Source organism: Micromesistius poutassou (assembly GCF_964030765.1).
Source record: "Micromesistius poutassou genome assembly, chromosome: 2".
Taxonomy (NCBI): Eukaryota; Metazoa; Chordata; class Actinopteri; order Gadiformes; family Gadidae; genus Micromesistius; species Micromesistius poutassou.
Window position 1 is genome coordinate 5,614,130 of NC_140272.1, and position 20,000 is coordinate 5,634,129.

The 20,000-nt window shown below is 47.3% G+C and overlaps 1 protein-coding gene across 5 annotated transcripts in view; it reads left to right on the plus strand.

Moving 5' to 3' along the window:
* phf2 (PHD finger protein 2) overlaps positions 1-16,115 on the plus strand; it is a 29,623-nt gene extending 13,508 nt beyond the window's left edge. Inside the window, exons 9-21 of one of the 5 annotated variants that reach the window (XM_084464235.1) lie at positions 31-137; positions 1,530-1,621; positions 2,010-2,450; positions 2,774-2,890; positions 5,439-5,548; positions 6,068-6,246; positions 6,668-6,735; positions 7,772-7,938; positions 8,917-9,506; positions 10,956-11,051; positions 11,311-11,420; positions 12,543-12,966; positions 13,596-16,115. In XM_084464235.1, coding sequence (XP_084320361.1) covers positions 31-137; positions 1,530-1,621; positions 2,010-2,450; positions 2,774-2,890; positions 5,439-5,548; positions 6,068-6,246; positions 6,668-6,735; positions 7,772-7,938; positions 8,917-9,506; positions 10,956-11,051; positions 11,311-11,420; positions 12,543-12,966; positions 13,596-13,684 — 2,590 coding nt within the window. In that variant the 3' untranslated portion in view covers positions 13,685-16,115. The remainder of the gene's footprint in view (positions 1-30; positions 138-1,529; positions 1,622-2,009; positions 2,451-2,773; positions 2,891-5,438; positions 5,549-6,067; positions 6,247-6,667; positions 6,736-7,771; positions 7,939-8,916; positions 9,507-10,955; positions 11,052-11,310; positions 11,421-12,542; positions 12,967-13,595) is intronic. The other 4 variants (XM_084464234.1, XM_084464231.1, XM_084464232.1 and 1 more) reach the window with 4 other exon arrangements.
* The last annotated feature ends 3,885 nt before the right edge of the window (positions 16,116-20,000 follow it).

A 20,000-nucleotide genomic window follows, 5' to 3' on the forward strand; every position in this document is an offset into this window, starting at 1 on the left:
AGAGCTGTCGGTCTCTCTCTTCCCCTGCAGGGCGTACGAGGTGGAGAGGCGGCTCAAGGTGAAGACCCTCACGCCCTTTCCCAACTTCGAGACGGCGTGCTGGTACGTGGGGCGCCACTTCCTGGAGAGGTTCAAAGGTGAGCGCTCACTTCCTGTCGAATTGATGGGTTGATGTGTCGATGGATTGGAGACAAATTGATCTGAAGAGAGGCATGGATTGATTACAGATGTATTTATTGATGGGAGATGTGTCGATCGATTGGAGATGTATTGATCTGATTGAGATGTACTGATAGATAGGAGATGTATTGATCTGATAGAGATGCACTGATTGATTGGCGATATATTAATTAATTGGAGATGTATTGGTGACTGATACAACTTCATTAATTGATTGGAGATGTATCAATGTGACAGAGAGCGAGCCCTGCAGTCCTTCTGTGTGGCTGTAGCTCCTAACCCGGCTTGTTGACGTGAAATCCATGTCCCGCAGAGCTGTGCAGCGTTAACTCGTGTCCTCAAGTGGCCCGCCTTGAAGTGAAGTCACAGAGTCACAAACACACAGAGCCTGGCCAGACCCTCCCTCCTCCAGCGGGCCGCTCCAGAAGTGAAGCTCTGGTCCCGGGGGTCTGCCGGCCAGATGAGAGGCCGGGTGCTCTAGCATCACTCCAGTCATTAGGATGGTGGATCTCAGCGTTCACACATGATTAGCATCAAAAGGCTTGGCTCGGCTAGAATCACTTGCTCCATTTGGAAGCCATGTCTCAATCCCCGCTCAGAGACGGCCTTCTGCAAGCAATGCATATATTTCCACCCCTGGTGTGTGTGTGTGTGTATACGTGCGTGTGCATTACACGCGCAAGGGGGATTTCTTTTGTGTTTGTGTGTGTGTGTGTGTGTGTGTGTGTGTGTGTATGTGTACGGGCCACATAAGGCCACGTCGTTAACATATCATCGTTCTGCACGTTTCTCCCGAGGGCGGAAGCGAGGGGGGAGTTTTTCCCAAGCGTTGCCTAGCGACGGTCGTTCCTTAGCAGAGGGCGGCCGTCTCTGGCCCAGAGTTATTAATGGCTTCCTCTCGTAGCGGCGGCGGCGGAGGCGTGTCCACGCGGCAGTAATCAGCCACATCGCACGGAGCCGGCCGCAGAGCAGATGGGACGACACAGTTACACACACAAATGTTTCCCATCAGTCGCAGCAACCAATTAAGACAGGTTCCACATTAAAACGGAATCACGGTGACATCATACCTCCACCCCCCCCCTCCCAGGACCTGGAACTCTGCAGCCGTGGAGAGAAGAGTTGAGCTAAAACTAACGGTTACTTTAAAGAAAAGCCTCCTTTGGTGGTTTCGCTTTATTTTTCAATTAGTCCATTCGTCGATTTGATTGATTTATCCGATGGCTAATGAAGGTCGTTAAGGTGGCCTGACGTCAGGGTAAACGATACTGAACACGCGTTAGGCTAACACGAGCCCCCTGATCTGAGCGTTACAGAGCTGTTAACGTGTGCCTCTGTTCACCCTCCAGGTTTACATAAAGCCAACAAGCAGCCGGCGCCGTACCTGGTGCACGGCGCCAAGATCCTCAACGCCGCCTTCAGAGCCTGGACCAAGAAACAGGTGCGTGGGTCCGTCCGTCAGCGTGTGACAGTATGACGTGTGACTGTAGGCAGGTCGGGCCTCACCTTCTGGGGATCCCCCACTCTTTTTTTACTTGCATTTTTATTGAGTTTTCACAAAGTATTATACAGAACAGCTCAACAACATTATTGAAACAAGAGAAAAATAATATAATAAAATAAAATAATAATACAAAATGAGAAAGAAAAACAGTAAAGGAAATAATAGTTGTCTGGTAGTATCTCAATGTTCCATCTAGTATATTCGGATTGGGCCTTCATTCATACTTTGTCACGGCTCTTATAAATGTTCCGTTTCCCCAGAGCTTTTCATAGGGGATCCCCCCCACCCTTACCCACGCTAACACCCTGTGGCTCTCCGTCGTCAGGCGCTGCTGGAACACGAAGACGAGCTCCCGGAGAACATGAAGCCCACCCAGCTTATCAAGGACCTGGCCCGGGAGATCCGGGTGGCGGAGAACGCCACCAAAGCCGTGAAGAGCGAGCCCAGCAGCACCAAGGTGCCCGTGGAGGAGCCCCCCTCCATGCACTCAGACGCGGAGGAGGAGCCCGACAGCCCCGACCCCCACACGCCCTCGCCCGGCCGGGACAAGACCGCCAGGAAGAAGGCCACCAAGCCCTCCAAGCCGCCCAAGATGCCCAAGGCCCCCAAGCCCCCCAAGGTGCCCAAGGTGAAGGAAGGCGGGAAGAAGAAGGGCAAGAAGGCCAAGGAGCTGACGCCGCCGCCCCCCAAACCCTCCAGCTTCGCGGCGCTGGAGTCCCACGCCAAGGACATCCTCAGCAAGATGGACCAGCCCAAGAAGGGCAAGGTGAGCGCCCCTCTCCACCTCCAGCAGATGTTCTGATGTTCCCCGGTTCTCTGGAGCACGATGGCCCATGTCAACCAGGGGAGACGGGAGACCGTGTCAGTGCATGCCGTGCAGACTTATGCATGAATGATGATCAAATGAAAAGACTACAACGACCAGCGTTTGAACATTTGCGTCCGCCAATTTCACTAAATGGGCAAGTTTCCCTCTGCTCTGATTGGCTGAGAGCCATGTGAGTTGAATTGGGGACGCAAAGTAGTAAACGTGGCTTTGGGTTGATGTTAACACCGTTTGTTCTTACATATACTATTCAAATTTTCCAGGCGGTTAAGAATGTCCTGAGTATGTCAGAGAAAGAAATATCAAAGCAGAACAATGTGGAGAAGTTTGAGATCAGAGAGCAGAATAGGAACAAGACTGAAGCGAAGTGGAAGTACAAGGTAAGATCATTTCAACAGCGGTGGTGTTCGTCACGGTGTGAAAGGGCAGATGCACCCCATACAGACGCTCCAGCTCGCTACGTTCCCCAGGCATCCACCTCGATAGTGTTAAGTCCGGAAGCGTCTGGTGTATCTGCTACATACATTCACTCTAGTGCATGGAAAGACTTCAAAGTGTCTCCAGTCATACTCGTCCTGATCATGTTTTTTGAGAACAAACATCCATCCTTTCCAATGTTTCATCCTCTTGCAAAGCCTGTGGATTTAACACATCCAGAAACCATCTTCTAAAAAAAGTGGAACGTAAATCGTTCCAAAATTTGAACAAACTCAAGATGGTAACTGAATAAAGTCTTCGTAAATGTTCCAAGCTAAGATTAATGAAGGAAGACGTTTCCCTTAAAAACAGATCTGCACACTTTTAAAACAATCAGCAAACACAACGATACCGCTGCTAGACACACATCTTTGACTCACAGCTCAAAGGTTCTGGGTTCGATCCCTGAGGCCACAGCTTACCTCTACACTCCTTGAGCACTATTTCTAGACCCCTACCTGCTCCTTATAGACATGTATCTCAATTCACAAAACACTTACATTTGGATGAAATAAACTGCAAAATGAATTAACAGTAAACTCCATTCCCTAGTCTCACATCCCCAATCTCACAGCCACGGTCTTAGTCTAACATCTCCAGTCTCACAACCCCAGTCCCTATTCTCACATTCTCGGTCACTAGTCTCACATCCCGGTCACTAGTCTCACATTCTCGGTCCCTAGTCTCACATCCCAGTCACTAATCTCACATCCCCGGTCCCTAGTCTCACATCCCTGGTCCCTAGTCTCACATCCTTTAGCTCATTCCCGGTCCCTAGTCTCACATCCCAGTCCCTAGTCTCACATCCCCAGTCACTAGTCTCACATCCTCACTCCCTAGTCTCACCTCTCCAGTCCCAACTCTCACATCCCAGTTCCTAGTCTCACATCCTGGTCTCTAGTTTCACATACCTAGTCTAACATCCTCTGGTCCCTAGTCTCACACCCTGGTCCCTAGTCTCATATCCCGGTCACTAGCCTCACATCCCCGGTCACTAGTCTCACATCCCCGGTCACTAGTCTCACATCCCCGGTCACTGGTCTCACATCCCGGTCACTAGTCTCACATCCTTTAGCACATCCCCAGTCACTAGTCTCACATCCCGGTCACTAGTCTCACATCCCCGGTCCCTAGTCTCACATCCCGGTCACTAGTCTCACATCAACGGTCACTAGTCTCACATCACCAGTCACTAGTCTCACATCCTTTAGCACTTCCCTGGTCCTTAGTCTCACATCCCTGATCCCTAGTCTCACATCCCGGTCACTAGTCTCACATCCCGGTCACTAGTCTCACATCCCTGATCCCTAGTCTCACATCCCAGTCACTAGTCTCACATCCCGGTCACTAGTCTCACATCCCTGATCCCTAGTCTCACATCCCGGTCACTAGTCTCACATCCCGGTCACTAGTCTCACATCACCGGTCACTAGTCTCACATCCCCAGTCACTATCCTCACATCCTTTAGCACATCCCCGGTCCCTAGCCTCACATCCCAGTCCCTAGTATCACATCCCGGTCACTAGTCTCACATCACCGGTCACTAGTCTCACATCCCGGTCCCTAGCCTCACATCCCAGTCCCTAGCCTCACATCCCAGTCCCTAGCCTCACATCCCGGTCCCTAGCCTCACATCCCGGTCCCTAGCCTCACATCCTTTAGCCTGCAGCTCATCAAGGCTGCTCTGTTGGTCCAATGGAGTGCGATCTAAAGTATTCACACATGGCCTCCTCGCGTCCCCCCCGCTCCGACCTTCTTTAGGGGGGGAAAAAACAAGATGTTTGTTGTGTCATTATTCCTCTACATGGATCTGTTTTCCCTTTCCCTTTTTTTCGGGGAGGGGTGGGGTAAAAGTGTAATTCCCTTAAACGGAAGACATTAAGGGGTTTTAGTTTCATGGAAAATTCAATGCCAAACTACTTTGGAATGTTTGTAGTCAATTCAAGGATCCCGGTGCTGGCGGCTGCGTCCCATCAGGCCAAGCACTCGCAGATGGAGCCCTGTAAGATGGCCGCCAAGGCCGGCCCCGACCGCATCTTCACTTCTGATTAAAACTGATGTCGCTAAAAGTCTACAGCTCTTTCTGGGACCTTAAGTCCCAACGTTAAAAAAAAAACGAAAATCCGATCCAGACAATCGTCTGGATATTCCTTTTTAATTTATCGGTTTGAAAAGCGACTCAAGTGCTCGGAGCGTTTCCGGCACACGGGGGGCTAATTGGAATTAGACGCACGAACCACATCGTTTGACGGCAATGTGTGTATTTAAAAAGTCATTTTGGCATCTCCGGCATTCTTTCATTTTTTCGGTTTGTTGTCGTTTCATACGGAATGCAAGACTTCAAACATTTGATGGGGGTGATCCATTTCCACAACTCTTGATTGTTCCAGCTGTAATGTTTCACATTGCTTCGCCTCAGCTTCTCATTAACACGTTTCCCCCGGTTACAGAACAGTAAACCAGACTCCCTACTGAAAATGGAGGAGGAGAGCAAAATGGACCGGTCGTCGATGAACAAAGACCGGTTCAGCTTCACCATGTCCCACAAGAAGCTCCTCGGGTAGGTTACGAACCAGGCCCTGACCCCCCAGCAAACAGTAGGCTGCAGCCTCCTCTCAGAGGCTGGTTTAGCCCTCTAACGTACCGTTAGAAACACAGCCACTGGTCCATCAGCACCCACTAGTAAGAGCTTATTACTGTTGATTAATCGCCCTTTATTTAAGATCCTCTTTCCAGAACATCGCACAACCTGACCTGTTTGTGTTGTTTTTAGCTTCATCTTGTGCCAACACACTTTTTCAAGATACACTATCTGTTAAATTAAGAACACACATTGTCGAGATACACTATATCTGTTAAATTTAGAACACATTTTGTTAAGATACACTCTATCTTGAATGTAGAAGGCACTTATACTATATCTGATGTTACTATCATGCATTACTATTAATAATTACCATTCATTATTAGCTATACTAATGAAAAGCAAATCCGGTTCAGAAAGCCACTGAATGACAATATGTACCATAAAGGTAAATGTAAAATAAAAGCGTCCATAACGTCTGATGGTTGTGTTCAGGTCCAAGACCCTGAAGCCGGCCAGCAGCCCGGGGGTGTTCGGCTCGCTGCAGAACCTGAAGGAGGACAAGGCCAAGCCGGTGCGGGACGAATACGAGTACGTCTCAGACGAGGGCGAGCTGAAGATCGACGAGTTCCCCATCAGGAGGAAGAAGAACGCCGCCAAGAGGGACCTCTCCTGTGAGTAGCACGCCGTGCCCCCCCGAACGCCACGCCAACCAAACACCACGATACCGCCAACATGGCAGAGCTAACCTAACGCCACGCCAACCAAATACCTACAATAACTGTTTCACCTTTTTAACAATGTCCGCAGCCCACTTTTAGGCTTGGAACAAGTTGACCTAACCCTCAATAACATGTTTAACATGTTTCTAACAGGAAGTCACCTAACCGGTTGCACTAGCCCCTACCTGCTCATTACATGTTTCTTCACCAAGTTGCTTGCGATAAAAGCGTCAGCGAATGCAAAGTTGTGTCGGCTATCAGAGTGTTGAATAACTGTAATGTCTCAACATATGAATCACTGAGTGTAAACTGGTTCTAAACCCGTCCTCCTAAATCCTCATGGTGGTTCTCCCTGTTGTGTTTTCTCCTCCAGTTTTATCCAACATCCGAGAGCCGATCACGCCGGCCAAGAAACCAAAGCTCCTGCCCGCCGTCACCAAGGTGCGTGCGTCTCTCCTCCTCTCCTCCTCTCCTCCTCTCCTCCTCTGCTCCTCTGCTCCTCTCCTCTGCCCTCACCGGCCAGCTCCCTTGGCGATGCTCAGGGTGTCCCCAGCCAGGCTGTGATTACGTACCTCGTGTTCACGCCGGCTGATTGATGGTGGGAGGGGAGGTCGGGCCGACAGCGATCCGTCCTGTAATGCTTTTCATCTGAAGGCGTTTAAAAAACCATCTCCACTTAAACGCAGGGCGGCTCGGACGCCAGACTCTGATTCAGTTCTCACACAGCCTGCGTTTAGACCCCGACAGACACAATGGGCTTTAGAGGGAAGAGGCTTTGCAAAACGGATTAGAGGACTGTGTGTGTGTGTGTGCGTGTGCGTCATGCGCGCGTGTGTGTGTGTGTGTTTTTGTGTGTCAATGTGTGTGTGTGTGTGTGTGTGTGTGTGTGTGTGTTTGTGTCTCTATGTGTGTGTGTGCGGGTTTGCAAAAAAGAGAGCTTTACTGACTTCGACATTTTATAAAGACAAAACCTTCGCCTCTTGATTACAGAGATTACATTTACAATGGGATAACATTTCCCAGTGATCTCATCTATGGCCATATTTTTGAATGGATTTGTCAATGTAACATTTTAACACTATTCTGGTAATGGCAAAAGAAATTGTGAGTATTTTATAGAACATTTGAAAAACTAAAACTGTTTCTGGGCTGTGTGTCTCTATGGGAATATTAACTAATATTAATATTAATTAATATATTCATATTAATTAATTAAGTCAAATCCATTTTTTTTCTATAACCCTAAACACAGTTACAGTCTGAAAGGCTCACAGGTCATATATTTAAACATCCCTCCTTCCAGGGATGGTGAGGGAAATGAGCGCCATAATTGACATATAAACTATAACAAGAAAAACAATATTTAAAATGTAAAATGTGTATGGTCCATGGTGATTGGCTGCTATTACGTCCAATCTCTTTCAACGACGTGACCATTGTGTCTAATCTCTATTCACTTCTTCTAAAAACCCCACAGAACGCAGACTCCTCCGACGAAGAGTCATTACACATCGACACCGAGGTCAAACCTGAGGTCAAAGGGCGCAACTCAAAGGTCAAGAAGAAGGGCGGGAACGCCGCGGGAATCCTGGACCTGTTGCAGGCCAGCAAGCAAGTGGGCGGCATCGACTACAACACCAACAGGTACAGTGAAGCCGCCGATACCACGGGCCCCCACAAGGGCCCCTCAAGGGCCCCACTGTCCTGTCCTTAATGACCCTGCACCCCAAACAAACCCCACGCAGCCCGCCACCGCCACCGCTCCCCCGCTGGCGTTCAGATCGCTCTGCTCCACCGGTCGCTGCTGGCGTTCGCACCCGGCGCGCGGGCTCGGTTCGGTAGTTGAGAGTGAGGGATGGCTCCCCGTAATGGTACGAGCCATTGACTCACAAATGGCCCGGGTCAATGACTGATATAATTGGATGAAAAAGTAACTCCCCACCAAGAGGCCTACTTACAGGCTCCCCCGAGCGACAGAGTCAACAAGAGATCCAAGTGGCAATTTAAACAAATTCTGTCAGCAGTTTATGTGGGGAGCCGGAGCGCGTTTGATCCGCCATCAATTTGTCAAACGTAGCAAAGCCAGAGGCTCTTCCTGTGCTGCGGGGGCTGGCTGTTTGGGCCCGCGCTTGATGGTCTGTTTCCCCCATATTGAAAGCTACAAATGAACAATGAAAGAACCAGGGAGGGGGCGGGGGGTGGTGGGGGGGGGGGAAGGAAAACAAAGCTAGCCGGCCAAATGAAAAAAAAACACGTTTCTCAAATTGTTTTTTTTTTCTCTCGGTGAGAGAGAGCATGAGTCAGGGAACTGGGTCGAAAGAAAAAAAGGTTTTCTTCTTCTTCTTCCGAAGGTTTGTTTGAATTATTTTCTAACGGACACTTTTTCCCATGGCCTGGTCTCTCTGCCGTCGGCCGCTTCGACGGGTTGCCGATCATCTCAGCAGTTTGCACTTTCTTTAACTTAACTTAAGTTAACTTTAGGTACCCCTCCGACCGACCCCCGGAGAAGATTGAGTCCCAGGGCGTTATTCCCTCTCTGAAGCGCTCCTCCACAACGCGGCCGGGCTGACCCACTGTAATGCTCCATGTATTGTGTGTATTTCTGTATTGATGGACTTACAGTCAGCCACCTGCATCCCCCAGCACACAGGAGGCCATCCAGGGCATGCTGTCCATGGCCAACCTGTCCTCCTCGGACAGCCTGCAGCAGCCCTGGGCCAACAGCCAGGCCAAGACCAACAGCCAGGCCAAGGGGAACAGCCAGGCCAAGGGGAACAGCCAGGCCAAGGGGAACAGCCAGTCCAAAGGGAACAGCCAGTCGAAGGGAAACAGCCAGGCAAAGGCGAACAGCCTGTCCAAGGTAAACAGCCAGGGCAAGGCGAACAGCCAGGCCAAGGCGAACAGCCAGCCAAAGACGAACAGCCAGCCCAAGACGAACAGCCAGTCCAAGACGAACAGCCAGTCCAAAGCCAACAGCCAGTCCAAGACGAACAGCCAGCCCAAGGCCAACTCGCACGGCACGCAGGGCGACAAGAAGGCCGGCCGTGCGGGTGGCGGTGGCGGCGGTGGAGGTGGCGGAGGCAGCGGAGGGAACAGCAAGCGGCCGGCCAAGAGAGTCCCCAAGAAGCCCCGCAAGAGCAGCAGCATCGACAGCATGGACTTCGACGACGACCAAGACCACATGGACGCCTGCTTTAAGGACTCGGACTACGGTGAGACCCCAGCGATGCTAGCTTGATCCCTTTAAGGGTCCAAGGTTTTTTTTTAAAGGCTCTCTCATTTAGCATGCGGTGCCATGTTGATTGGTCATCACAAGCCATTGAAAGAATAGGTCATGATGTCACATAAGTGACATCACAAGTGGCAAGAATTTTAAATGGCTTGTAATAACTATTCAATAACACGCAAGTTTAAGCAAGCACTCTGATTGGTCAATTCCCATTCTCGAGCGTGTTTAAATGCCTGGTGAAAGAACAGACAAAAAGATTGTGCCTAATTACAGAAAGTATCGCTACGTTAACTAGCCAAAACTACTTTCATGAGCCTAGTTTCCATAACAACGTTCAACTGACCAAGAGTCGGCTATCGTTACTATAGGAACTATTTTCTGATGGAGATGAACTCGGGCAGAAAGCTTGAATTTGAGGGCAAGTTATCCCACAATATGAAAATATTTTACAATATTGTTGATAATGAAGATGGTTTGTGTTATTGAATCGCCATCTTGTGTAAGATTGCTTAATTACAATACACACCACACAGAAATAGGACCCCTTTAAAATGTTTTTTTTTTGTGTGCATGTCCTGCTGTGCATGTTGTCATTCTGATATATGTATATGGACTAGATAGGAAAGTGGGTTGAAAGGGAGAGAGGATGACCTCAGGCCAGAATCGAATCTGAGTTGCTATAAGATGTCCTGCCTACAAAATACTTTCACTTATGTGTTATGGTACCACACGTGTTTCTACCTGCGTCTATGTAGGGGGGGGGGGGGGGGGGGGGATATGTGCCAGCAGGTGACTCTGCGTATTCATCAAACACTTGTGTCTCATCACATGCTTGTGTTCCTCTGATTGCGACCAGAGTGTTTCCATTAGCGGGTCGATAGCGCTCATGGGTTTCACCAGCTCTGCTCCCTGACGGAGACCTCCAGCTGAGCCAACTTTCCATCCCTCCCTCTCTCTGCCTCTCGGTCCTGTGAAGGCTTTCCAAAAGCAACACTTCCAACCCTCCCACTTGGTTAGCAACCCATTAACGCTAACAGTCCCGAATAGTTCTCTTACACGGAACTCCTCGAGTCGCTAATTGCTCGTTATTAGTCGTTATGCGCTGGAACGCTCGCTCGCTCTGAAATGCCCCCGTGCTTTCATAAACATCGCCGCTCGCGTCTTATTTTGTAAACATGCCATCGTTTAATCTCGATCATCCAATTATTGGAAATTAAAATGCCCTCATTTGCTTAACAAGGCCTGGTGCATGCTGGGAAGAGAGCAGTCGACAGCTGGAGGACAGCTGTTTCTGTTTCGTACGCGAGGAGTCACTAGAATCTCTCGCTTGCCATCGCACGAGGAACAGAATGCATGAGTTTTTACGATGATTTGAACGCAGTGTAAAGCCGTTGTTTCATAACGATCACGACCACATCTGATCTGTTTTTAGTTTACCCTTCTCTGGAGTCAGAGGAGGATAACCCCGTCTTCAAATCGAGATCGAAAAAGAGAAAAGGTTCGGACGACACGCCGTACAGCCCGACAGGTAACCCTGACGACCGCCACCACTCCTTAACGACAGCGCATGTTAAGTGTGTGAGGTGTGTAGGTTGTGTCGGTGAGGTGGTTTAAGATAAAGTGAATATAAGGTAAAAACAGTTAAAGTGAATAGGATGAGATGGGTTCCTGAAAGGCGGAAGGTCAAAGGTGACCCCTGTGAAGGAGTGTGTGAGGTGTGTAGGGGGGTGTGTCTGGGGGGTCCGGACCGGCCGGCTGACTGTGTGTTCTGTCTCCATGGTGACCAGCCCGCGTGGGGCCCTCGGTTCCCCGACACGAGAGACCGGCGAGGGACGGCGCCCGGGTAGCGTCCGTCGAGACGGGCCTCGCCGCCGCCGCCGCCAAGCTGTCCCATCAGGTATGCCCGGATTCATGCACCCATTCTTGCACCCATTCTTGCACCCATTCACACACCGACGGCGGAGTCAACCATGCAGGGCGACAGCCGGCTCGTTGGGAGCAGTCAGGGTGAGGCGTCTCGCTCAGGGACACTTAGCTAGGAGGAGCCGGGGATCGAACTAGCAACCTTCTGGTGAGTCCAGCAGTGCCCTGAGTGGTTCAGAAACACAAATGAGGGATGATGAGAAAACTGCAAAAGTAGCAAAGGTTGTTCTAGGTATGAATTAAATCTAATATGATCATAGCTTAGTGATGATGTGAAAAACTATTTTAAATTTAGAGCACTTTATAATAATGAAGTGTTGAAGGCAGGTGTGTATCTTCGTGAATTTAGAACATACATTAGTGTCGTGTGCTATCTCTAATGGGAATATTATGCACTTCCACATACAAAAATTACAGAAACTGATTCCCTGCTACTTACTTATCATTGCTTGCTCTCTGTCCAGTTATTTTAATGGAAGTGAGTCAGACTCATGATTTATAGCTACTCTTATTCTTCAGTTTAACTGCTGCTTTGATTGTTGGCAGCCTCATTTGTTTAGTCTCTTTGGATAAAGGATCTGTTGCTAAACTAAAGGCAATGTAAATGTCACAGGATTTAAATGTCGAATCGTCTAGGATTTTACTGTGGCTTTGTTAACCACTTTTCCCATTTTATATCCGTCACGTGCGTTGTGACTAACTGCTACATAAATGAAGCAATATTATTATTAAAATAATAATAATTTTAGATATAATTATAGATATAACTTTAACTGCACCTCTCTCATCACTGTGTAACTTTTCAAAAGCCCTTTATAAATAAATTTGTATCATCATTGTTCTAACTTTAAATGGACCTCCATCACCACTGTTTAACCGTTTAAAAAGCCCTGTGTAAATAAAGTTGTATCCTCATTGTTATAACTTTAAACTGACCCCAATCACCACTGTTTAACTGTTGTTTTGAAAAGCGCTTTATAAATAAAAATCATAACTTTTATAACGTTAAATACACCTCCATTACCGCTGTATAACGGTTGAGAAGCACTGTATAAATAAAGTGGTGCTAACTTTAAACGCACGCGGCCCCCGCCAGGAGGAGCAGCAGAAGATGAAGAAGCAGCAGCGGCTGACGAAGAGGAAGGCGCCGGCGGTGGAGGAGCCGCGGAGGCCGTCCCGAGACAGCAGCAGCTCCCCGGAGCCCAACGCCGACTCCCGCGACGAAGACGACGACGACGACGACGACGACGACGACGACGACGACGAAGACGAGGAGGAGCAGAGCGACCAGGAGGAGTACGGGGCCGCGGGGGCCAAGTCGCCGCCGGGGGGGCCCACGCCCATGGCCCCGGGGGTCTTCCTCGCCCAGAAGAAGGGCTCCATGTCCTCCCCCAGCCTGGGGGCCGCCGCTAACTCCTCCTCCACGGGGCCCGCCAACAGCACCTCCTCCTCCTCCACGGCAGCCGGCGGCGCGGCGGTGGGGGCCAAGGCGGAGAGGAGCAGCTCCACCGACGCTAAATGTAGGCTCTCACTCTGCGGGGGGGGGGGGGGGGGGGGGTCGGTGGATGGGGGGTCCGTAGGAGGGTGTCCACCCAAACACACACGTTTATATGCTAACACACTTTAAGCGGAGTGTATCATGTGTGTGTGATTCGTCACACACTCACACGATGCACATAAGTGTGTGTGTGTCGTACGTGTGTGTGCATGTATTTGTGATGATCGTAGTTAAATGAAAAGCGGACAAATTTATTTGTGTTAAATAAATTTGTGTGTTATTCTGACATTTACTTGCCAGACTCCTAACCTTCTCTCCCCTCTACTCTCTCTCTTCTCCTCTCTCTTCCCCTCCTCTCCTCTATTCCCCTCTCTTCTTTCTCTCTTCCTTCCCCTCTCTTCCTCTCTCTCTCTCTCTCTCTTCTCTCTTTTCTCTTTTCTCTCCTCTCCTCTCTCTCGTCTCTTCTTCTCTCTCACCCTTCTTCCCCTCCTCTCCTCTCTCTCTCTCCTCTCTCTCTCCTCTCCTCTCCTCTCTTCCTCTCCTCTCTTTCCCTCTTCCCTCTCTTTCTCTCTCTCTTCCTCCCTTCTCTCCCTCCCTCTCCTCTCTCTCCTCCCTCCCCCCCCCCCCCCCCCCCTCTCTCTCTCTCCTCAGCCAAGCGTCAGAAGAAAGGCATGGCCACGGCCAAACAGAGACTTGGCAAGATCCTAAAGATCCATCGGAACGGAAAGCTCCTTCTGTAGCATCGACGGGTGAAGGACAGCCATTTTATGAACTTGGATCGCCTCCCGCCTCTTTTGTCCTCCTCTCCGCTGACTCCGACGCCAACAGAGCACAGGAGGAAACAAAGAGAGAGGGGGGGATAAAAAAACAAAACTGAAAGAGCGGGCGGAGAAGAAAAACAAAACCATGCATTGTCTTTTTTTTTTCCTTCCTTTCTTTCTTTCGATTTCTAAGAACGTCACTCTCGAGAAATAGGTTTTTGCCTCTACTTAGACTTTATAACTTTCAGATATGGAAAAATGTACAGAGCCTACTATAAATATTTTTTAAGAGAACACGCCTCATTTTACTACAGCCGTCAGTTTATCAGGGGTCGCTACGTGAGGGCGTCATACATGCAGTCATTCCAGCGTCCAGGAGGTACCCCCCCCACCCCCACCATGTGTATGTACTCTCAGTGCATGCGGGGGGGGAGGGGGCAACGCCGCCGGCACCCACCCACCCCCCCCCCCCTCCCCTCCCCGACTCTCTGCGTGTGGATGTAGCTTATCATTGCTTAGAGAGACTCCTGTCTCTCTCTCTCTCTCTCTCTCTCTCTCTCTCTCCCCCCTACCGTCACCGGTCAAGACTCTTCCTCCCTTCCTCCCCCTCGCCTCCAAGCCTGCGCTGGGTTCAGGACTCCTTCTGTAAGCATGTCTTGTTTTGGGTTTTGTTTTCTACGGTTCGTCTCTGGAGGGGACGGTCGCCCCACTATGGTTTGCAGAGTACTATCAGCAGTAGTATTTATTTCTAGTTGTGGTATTCTAGGTTAGGAGCAGACACGCCGTGGAAGGGGGAAAACCGTTTAAAGCACAAAGTCATGTCCCCAGGGCAGCGATGTGTTCAATTGTGTTACGAGATTAACAAACTGCAGACATTCTGGCGCATTCACACCGAAAAACGGTTTATATCAACAGATTATATCGAGGCGTTTTGCATAGTTTTAGCTTGTTGTTATTGAACCCGAAGGCTCCAACAGGTGGAGGTGTTCTGTTTGTTAAGAGAAATATGCAAATAGTAGTACTACTTTAGTGTAAGGTAACTCGTTTCAACTGTTAAAACCCATCATGCGAATGGATTTTGACGCGATTGGCTCCCGTTGAAACACTAAGGCGGGGCTTGGACTGTACCAGCCAATGATAAGCCTCATCCATAGCAGGCGAGCAACATGGGGGATACTTTCTTCTTCTTGTATTTGCTTTCACAGGCAGCACCACAAAAAACTACAAAATAACAAAAAAACTCAACCCTACAGCGATCTCTGCGTTCCCACCGTGTCACACAGTGCAGTACGTAGAACGTAGCTTGTACATAGCCTTTTAAATTACTACGTTTTATATCTTTTTTTCCCCCTATCCCGTAGTACTTAATTCTACATTTTTTTACAAGTTTTGCTAATCGTGAACAAACAAATATATAAATATACACAGTTCTAACGTCAGGATTTTCATTTCGCTTTCTGTTTTTTTTGGTTCATACTCCTTTCGTTTTCGTTTTGTTTTTACAATGGCACCCGGTATCATTTCCGCAAAAGAAAAACACATTTTTGCCGATAAACTTAAAGGTGTTGCCTGGAAACCAAGTAAAGAAACAATGCATCTATTGTTACATGGCCTTACATCCACAAATCTACGCGTATTTGGATTCTACTCAGACAAGAGACGAAGCTTTGACGGATGAGGGCGATACATCGGAGAGAGAGAGGGCGAACAATTCCGAAGTTTCTACGACCAGCCTCTAGTTCGGGCGTCCGCATCCTGAAGGGTTTCCAGAGTTATTTTACTAGCACCTTGTGAAGTGTTTCCGTGTCAGTGATGTAATTTATTCATGTTTGTAGCTCTTTTATACTTGTACAATTCTTATATTTTTTGTTTTTGTTTTTGGATATTTCATCAACTTCGAAAAAATGACTTATAGCTCCCTATTTTCGTTGTTGTCGTCGTCGTTGTTGTTGTCGTGCGTGGGGGGGGGGGGGGAGAGGGGGAGGGAAAAGGGGGCGGGGTCACAGTGTTTTCCCACCAATAGGAAGGACTTTTGTTCATAAGCAATTTTTTATATTCACCGTCGTTCCTTCTTGTCATTGGTCAATTTTCTATCACCGTATCATGGTCAATTAATAAAATATGCCGCATAATTATAATTATTATTATAAAACAACTCCTCCATCATGCCATGATTTTGGGAAATTGTTTGTATTATAATTTGTATCAGTGTGCTATAATGAATAGCAGTGTTATAGACACAGATAGCTCTACGTTCTGTCAGAACCCACAACTCCAAACTAACGTTAACTTTGCCAGATCGACATCTGCAGGATTTTTATTTTGTATTCTTTTTATTTGTACAATATGTGTGTTGCTTTGTTGTGGTTTATTTTTGTATGTTAAATCTATTAAATTCATCCACTGTACCACGGCAGTGTATGATACCGGTTGTGGCTGTCCTACCTTACTGACAAGTATATTATATATTTACTATGTAGGCTATTCTATCACAGGGGAGGGCTGACTTTATAACAAAAGCCACTCATGGCTAATTCAGGATCCATGATGCCTTCCATTTTAAATAGTTAATGTGAAAAACGATATTTAACAATATTACAGCTGTTGTCAGACCTTGGCCAGAACCTTTGATTAATAAACATAGCCTTTATGTATATATATATAATAATAATAATAAATTTATATATATATGTCTCTATGAGCCAGCTGCCTGGAGAAAACACATCTACATCACAGTAGTAGTAATCCTAATAATGCTACTGTGATTTAGACGTGTTCTGTCACATGGTGGTGGCTTCGGTTCATTAGAGACATTTGGGCCCACGTGTCGAGACATTTCACTGAACTAAGCCAAGTAACGTACTCACACTGCCAAGTGTAACATATTAACCATTCCTACATCTAGGTTTTTAATAGATGCATCAGTCAAGAAGGAAATATTCAGCATATCCCGAAACAAGTAACTGGACAGAATGCATAATGTAGTTTTATTAATTAAAAAAACAGAATAAAACTGTTGACCTATGATAGGCCGATGCACTAGCAGGACGTGACCACAAGGGGGAGTTAAACTTTTTTTTTTGTGAACAATATTGACTTACTTTGACCAGAAGACTTTAAGAAGATTTAAGGTATGGTTCCTACAATTTATCCTGTAGTGCTAGGCTGCTAAACTGTTGACATGACTTTAAGTAATTTATATCAAACAATTACAATATTTGTTGTTATACATTGGTATTTTTGTGTAGTAAATATGATGAGCAGTCAAAGGAGCAGTTTTATTATTTTTACCTTGATAATGAGACATGTAGGCCTACAAATAATTATTCGTAATATTGTAATAAAATTATAGTTTGTTTGATTAATAAACCAGTCACGTGGTGTGGAGGGGCTGCGACCCTGTGTTTCCACCCTGGAATGCATCAAAGTGAGTCGTTCTATAATTGCTAACATGAGACACCGAGTAGTACTCCAACATTAGCTAATGAAACAATCAGAGGAATTTCACCCAGATAATTAGTTTACACCAGATCAAAGTGTGTGTATAGAAAAGACAGTGAAAGCATTTCAAACATTTTAAACAAGTGTGCTCAGAACTATCGCTCAAATTGTTACAGATCTCGCTCACTTTGAGGGATGAAATAACATGTGGAGAGAGATAATTAGACTAATTGTAGCACCAAATAATATTTTTTTTACACTTTTGACACCTAGGTATAATGCTGTGTGTTTATAAATGTAGGCCTAGTAAAATAAAGATGATAATTGTTGCTTTTAAGCTTAGTTTTCAGGCAACAATTTGGTGAATCAGTGTCTTGTCGTCCATTACATCTGAACACGTTCTACAAAACGTTCCTCAATGAACCTGATTCTGCTTTGTTCTCCTCTCCAGAATTATTATATAATTAGTCCACTTTGAGACGGGCTGTATCCTCTCTTTTGTTCTCATCTCCCAACCCCCCCCCCCCCCCCCCCCCTGTCTGCTGTGCCGGTGCATTGGGTCGATCCCGGGAAGGCCAAGTGGGATCAGGGTTTAACCCGGAGTTTAACAACAGCGTCTGTAGAGTGTGAGGTTCCACGAGGCACTCAGCCTGGGAGACACACACGGGGTTACCAGGCCTACACACACACACACACACACACACACACACACACACACACACACACATACACACACAGACACACACACACACACACACACACACGTTGGAACATGCATGCACAAGCACACACGTTGATGATGTCTACACGCATACATGCATAGACATACACATGCACGCATAGACACACACTCGCACACGTAGACACACACGCATGCTCACACACACACACACACACACACACTTGTGCGCACACACACACACACACACACACACACACGTGCGCTCACACACACACACACACACACACACACACACACACACACACACGTGCACACATGGGCACACACACACACAGGCACACACACACACACACACAGGCACACACACACACACACACGAGGAAGAGGAAACCCGACAACCCTGCGGTCCTGTCCTGGGCGGTGGGGGGGTCCAGGGCGGTGGGGGGGTCCCTGGCAGTGGGGGGAACGTGCCGTGAGAGATGTCTTAATTTGGGAGGAATGTCAGGTTAAGTCGTGCCTTTGTGTGGCCGCTCAGCCCTACACGCATTACTGTTGCCGGGGAGAGTCTGAACACCCAGCCCCCGCCCCCCCCAGCCCTCGGCTGTCATCAGTAATAACACACACCAGGCCGCCACCAACACATCACTGAAAAGGAAAAGGCTGAACCTCCGCATGCACCCCCCTCACCCCTCTCCCCCGTCCCCTCTTCCCAGCGTACCTCCACCCCCCCTTTCCTCTCCCTCCCACCTTGCGTTCCACACACAAAATGGAGAAGTTAGGTTGGTCTGGTCTTCAGGAAGTCCAGACGTACGTATCTGTAAATTAGTTGTACCTGTTTAATTACATCTATCTATCCATCTCCTGCTCTCTCTCTCTCTCTCTCTCTCTCTCTTTCCCCATCTCTCCTTTTTCTCCCCATCTCTCTCTCTCTCCTTTCTCTCTCTCGTTCTCCAAGATGAAGATCCGTTCTTGGACACCAGTCAGTACTAAATCCTACCTGTTGATTGATTGATAGCTGTCAGTACGGATGCCCCTCCCTCTCCTAAAGATGTGTATTCCTGGACCCCGTCATGAGCAGGTGATGAACAGAAAGACCTCAGGTCAGGGCTCTGCACTTCTTATGGCATTTTCTTTAACAAAGTCATTTAAAATATCAACTTTATAGTCTATTTTCTATTATTATCATTATTATTATTAATAATATTATTATATATTTAAGCAATATATGTGGTCATTATACCACCGTTAAGGGGGTATAACAATACCCCCCCCAATTTGGCCTACTATCGAGTTCACTCTCCGTGTGCCTATTGCTTTACAACATTTTAATTTTTAGGCTTCAGTGAACTATGCTATTGCTTTTATATATAAATAAACAACAGTTTAAGTTAGGCGCGGAGTGATACTGAACTCTGTAAACTGAACGGGCGTCATAGCTGTGTGTATACGCTCATTATACAACAGCTGGGAACCAATCAAATCGCTTGATTTAAGCCACCCGTTTTACAATCATAATAAATATCGCATATATTTCCACAACCTAATTTTATGTATTTATATAATTCAGGTATCTGTGCGTATTATCATACTTTTAAAATATTATTATTATTACAATATAATTATTATATTCCGTATTGGATATCGATTGTAGGCCTACGGGGTTGCCTGAGGGGCTCCGGACGCAGGGAGCACTTCGGCTGGCACTACAGGAGAACGAGTGAGCAAAGTGTTTCCTCCTCTCGGCGAGAGCCCTCGGTCCGTAAGCACCTCCGATGCGGCCCTTCTAGATCTATAAACAGAGCGGCTAAACATCGCCTGACTCCCGGTGACCTCGGCCGCTGCAACATCTGCCAGCATACTTTCTCTGGTTATATTTAGCCCGGCGGCTGGGAAGAAAACACCACAATCACAACCACTTTAGCGCGGCCCTTAGCACGACCCACGACATATTTTCATCCTTTTTCATAATGACGATTGTTTTTTTTTAAATTATTTTTATTTTTTATCTACATTTTATTGGTATTTGCATTTTTCGCATTCATTTTTTTTTGTTCGAACATTTGAATGTTTTTTTTTTTTAAATTATTTTATGTTATTATCATTATTATAGTCATTACGTTATTCTAAACACTGATAAATCCCTTTTTAATTACAGAGCTTTAATGAGTCGAT